The sequence below is a fragment of the Berghia stephanieae genome, chromosome 1 (assembly GCF_034508935.2).
Source record: "Berghia stephanieae isolate SIO BIC M18660-M18661 chromosome 1, UCSD_Bste_1.3, whole genome shotgun sequence".
NCBI lineage: Eukaryota > Metazoa > Mollusca > Gastropoda > Nudibranchia > Aeolidiidae > Berghia > Berghia stephanieae.
This window is the reverse complement of record NC_088360.1, coordinates 90,146,719-90,151,718: the sequence shown is the minus strand read 5'-3', so window position 1 is coordinate 90,151,718 and position 5,000 is coordinate 90,146,719. Positions and strand designations below refer to the sequence as shown.

The following is a 5,000-nucleotide window of genomic DNA, read 5'->3' as shown; positions in this document are numbered from 1 at the left end:
TGAGAAGGTACGAGGAGGGCGTGATATATATCGCTTAATTTTTTAAAACTTGTTGTAATATGTCATTTTTAGAACGTGTTTTTTTTTTTTGTTTCGTTTTGGAAACGTTCAGATTTGTTTTTGTTTTGGTTTTTTTGTTTGTTGTTGTTTTTTTTTTAATTAATAAAAACACGGTTAGCCGCATCATCTGGACACCCAACACTGCTAGAAACCAATAAAACAACTTTGCTATAAGAGCTCTTTATATCTATATTGAAAATATAATAAAATAATGGTTCAATTCAGAGCCCAAATGCTAGTATTGTCATTATCATAAATTTCATCATCCTCGTCATCGAAATCGCCATCATTGTGTCAAAACAGCATAGTATAGTCATCGCATTAGAATATCATCCTATGTATTATCAAAAATAAATAAATAAATAAATAAATAAAAATTATATAATAATAATAATAATGATAATAATAATAATAATAATAATAATAATAATAATAATAATAATAATAATAATAATAATAATAATAATAATAATAATAATAATAATAATAATATAATATTAAAAAAAAACAACACACCAAAGAAGTTACCTACATTCATTGAGAATTACATTGAAATTGAAACCATCACATGAATCAGGCACGCAAAGGCCAATCTGGCCACCGAGTGGCTTTTTGAACTTGAATTGGTTGATTCGCTGAAAAGAGAGAACCGGTATTAACCAATTAACTGCCGTACTCCGGAAAGAAACGAACTTTAAAATTTGGTCAGAAAATTCGCCTCACAAATATTGATCGATTTAAATGTCCCTCATCATGGCAAAAACTCTTAATTAAACCTGGGACTTCGCGAAGTCATTTAAATCGATTGATATTTGAAGGAGTTTTCTGGCCAAATTTTGTAATATATGTATTTCTAGAGTACAGCAGTTACCTGGTCAATAATATATTTTGGAGACGTATAAGTTGCTGGATGTAAATGGGCAGGGTGTCTCTGAATAGGTGACCATGTAAATGAGTGACTTGCCCCTGTGACAGATCGCCAGTACAGGAAGCAAGCCAAATAAGTATCTTGTAGAATATCAAACAGAACTTTGCTTCTATATGAGCAATAATAATATGATGATATAGCAAATAAAGCATTGTGAAACGCATTGTAATTGGTAAATTCGTGGAAATGGACAGTATGAATATCTGGAAGGGTGGGGGTTAAGGGGGGGGGGGGGGGTAACATTTCAAAATCAGTTTTTCATTTCCTACAATACTCACCTATTTGAATTATCACCAGGTCAATGATAGGTAAAAACCTTTTACTAGCTTGATAGCAAAAAGAAATAAAAAAAAAAGAATTGAAAAAAATCAACATGGAATAGAACAGATCCAAGCGATTTTAGGTGTACATCAAATTTTGTGGCTTTACATATTGTCGAGAAAGTATCGATACATGACTCTCATGAAAGTGAGCAACAATAGTGAACATCGACCAACTAAGTGATTTACAGTGTAAGCATGTAATCCCGTACCATGTTTAAGTTTTCGAGAAAAAAAAACATTTTCCCACAAATAGCCACGATAATAACCTAACGTGTCAAAATGGTATTATGTCTAATGAAATAGTCTTCAGAGCCTTTTTAATCCGAAGTTTATCCCGGTTTATGTGTCGTTATAAGCACAATAGCAATGTCTTGTTACCCTTTTAATAGGACGATAGTCCATTGAAAAGTACTTTCCACCAGATCTAAAGTCTCAACTACACCCGAGACAGATCCCTATCCCTGGGCATGAGAAACGAGTGTTCTACCTTCGGGAATATCGGGATCCCTATCGAAATGAAGATGATATCAATAAAAATAGTGTTAGAATTATCAGAAATATGACATTTGGAGTTATGAACGTTATGAAATTATATTCACCCCTTCAATAAAACAAGTGAAGTTATTCCAAGTTTCCAAGGTATTTCTTTATTATAATTTTTTTAGTATAAGTATCACTCAGACATGATGCCGATTTGAGATGGTTGGACACATTTGACTCTAGCAAGGGCTATCGTTTCATCACAGAGGGTATGCTTTTTGTGTAACAGTCAGTGTTTCATAGAAAATTAAACATTTGTTTTGCACAGCATTTTGAAATGTATGGCGTTGAACATAGTGACTCAGTAGTCCGTGTAAATGCATTGCGAAAATTCACATATTTAAGCTTCGTGTGAAGTCCCTCCTCTTGAATTGTTCTTGTTTTTCTTTAACAAACAATGCCTCAAACAATTTTAGGTTTTATATATTTGTCTTTGGAAATGATTGAACATGGCTTTTCACGATCAAAATGATTATCGAACTAAAGCTCACTTCACTAAAAATACAAAACAGACTTACTTGAATGGCAAATGTTGTAAGACAGTACCTAGTACCGAACTTCTGATCTGTTTCTGTTTTGATACATTCATCATAGTCTCCTATAAATCGCACATTTTCCAGTATTATCCCAGGCCCTGGTTTGCCTGCAGCATCGACCACTACAAAACACCAAAATAGGAGAGGGGGAAAAAAACAACATAAATCGTGATAAATCTTTGTCCATCAAAATATAAGTTTTAGAAGCATTTTAAGACTTGGCTCTTTTCTGCTTCTTTATAAAAGCACTTTAAGCATTTTATCGTAATATGGGAGAGTGCCAACAAATGCTATTGTAAAGTAACTCTTTATTACTTACTTACTTCCTGTGCTATATCATAATAGGTCGATTGGAAATGGCTCGTCACTCTTCTCAATCTTTTACCAGTCAGTTGCATTCTTCAGTTGTATGCCCAGTCCAGTTCTTGATGTCGTCTTTGGTGACGACTTTTTGGCATCTTGTCCTATTCTTTGCCTTTGACGATTGTTTTACAGATGCTGTTATGCCGAAAGTCTCGGAGCTTATGTTTGGTGTCTTGTGCAATTTAGAGGGATCACAACATATCCGCTGGTAGCGCACTCACTCATGAGCAAATGGACCAGTTAGTATCGATCGAAGGTTTTTTAAAGATTCATCTATCAATCTAACATTGATTTGATAGTTTGATCTGATCGATCCGACATGAAGTTCTTTGCGAAAGATAAGCACCCATCCAAAGGGCGACTTGCAATTGTTGATTTCCGTTTCCCAAACCGGGGATAAACTCCAGATTTATAAGCCTTAGAGGCATTTCCTTTGACTTTTCATGTAATTCTTTTTTTTTTGGCAGTGTTGGTGAATACATGTTTTACTAATGACAACGATATGGCTATTAAAGAGGGAATTTACCTGGATTGACCATATTTGTTGCGCTACTAAAGATCAGTGGCGTGGCATGCTTACAGTATAAGGTGGTGCCCGAATTAGTATAAAATGATTTAAAACATTCTATATTTGTAAATACGAAAGAAAGAAAAAAAATATACTGAAAAGACTTACTCAAATAAGTAAGGGGCGGTATATACCATTTCTCAGGGTTTTTAAAAAATGCTTTAATCCAGTTTTAAAAGATGGATGGGGTGCCAGGCACCAAATCGACCAATATAGCCACGCCCTTGCTAAAGATTCATTCTCAGCAATTAAGTCACATGTTAGCCTTTATTTTTGTTCTAGCGTTTTGCAATGTTCGCTTATGCCTTTATTAATTTTTATCTGATTTCAATGAGGTGATATATGGAACATGCCTTACTTTAGAAAATAATGTCAGTGTTTTTTTAAATTATTGTCACATATCAGGTCACTGACCATGCTAAACATTGCTCGACATGCCATTGAGTGGCAAGAAAGAGCAGTCTACCTATGGTATAGCTGCCAAAAGTACAAGAAAATACAGATAGATAGGCACAAGAAAGGCATTATCATATAGACAGTATATGCTAGGGGTCGATTTACAAGTATCTGGTGTTGGAGCTCCCAATTACACTATTGATAGATCACTTGCCTCACAAGCAAGGAGAGATCTGGTGAAAAATGGCTCTGCAATAGACTAGTATCGTCCAAAGAGTAGCAAGCAGATATCACTTTTACTTACAAAAACCGGGATCTGCTCCGGCCTCAACCGCCCTCTCCATCCCTGGATATATAGAATTGACAGAATTTTTTATATTGATTTTAATATTTAAACGAAAGAGGAAAAATGTGTCTTACTTCGTAACGCCCATACAAGATTCACCCGAACTGCATTGACAAAGGTCTCTAAATCTTGTGTACAAGTTTCAAAGTCCTTTAGACCGTTCTTATCCTGTTGAAGTATCCTTTGCTTGTGATTTTTACTGTTCAAAAAGGGAATGAACGTCTCAATAGCGGATCGTGGATTTGTGCTCAGAAAATTGACCAATTCTGGTGTTAGGTGTTGATATATATCCTTGTCTAGAGTGGTTAAAACTGAGCCAGCACGTTTTGTTACAACGTCCGATAATAGTTTAAAATAATCCCTGCTAGCTTTGTTTTTATCAATGAATTGACTTGTTATATTCCTCTCTTCATGTTTGGAATTCGTAACGAATTCGTCAGAAACTGCTGTAACTAGTGTCGTAATGGAGATGACGACTACAAGTAGATAAGGAATTGTTTTGAGAAGATTCATTTTGGTTAACTTTTGTCTTTGGTTTTCAAATGATTTCTGGCTCCAATTATTATTCACAATAACTCCACTACGAGCATCAACACAATCCACAGTCCTGTGTAAGAGATTCCTGCACTTTCAATTAATGATTGGTCACTGGTCTGTTATCAACTTGAGATTGTACTGACCTCGATTAAATAACGTCACATGCAATAAGTGTGATATTATCGAATTGGTCAACAAATTAAATAGCCACGACTAAGTGGTGTGTCTTTATCACATGTCAATGTGTAGTGACAGTGACAAATAAATGTCCGATCAACGACGATATAGAGTTTACACCTTGGTACAAGGGAGACTTATAGAAAATTCATGATTATAATATAGATATTCATTTAATCAGCAAAGCAGATAGATCAAATTCATTTATCTTGATTTGATTATAGCT

The 5,000-nt window shown here is 34.6% G+C and overlaps 1 protein-coding gene across 1 annotated transcript in view; it reads right to left on the bottom strand.

Moving 5' to 3' along the window:
• The window catches only part of LOC144964808 (nose resistant to fluoxetine protein 6-like), an 18,934-nt gene extending 14,255 nt beyond the window's left edge, over positions 1 to 4,679 (bottom strand). Inside the window, exons 1-3 of the mRNA XM_078899449.1 lie at positions 4,135 to 4,679; positions 2,370 to 2,509; positions 593 to 695 (exon numbers count right to left, since the gene is read on the bottom strand). Coding sequence (XP_078755575.1) covers positions 593 to 695; positions 2,370 to 2,509; positions 4,135 to 4,573 — 682 coding nt within the window. The 5' untranslated portion in view covers positions 4,574 to 4,679. The remainder of the gene's footprint in view (positions 1 to 592; positions 696 to 2,369; positions 2,510 to 4,134) is intronic.
• Positions 4,680 to 5,000: the final 321 nt, after the last annotated feature.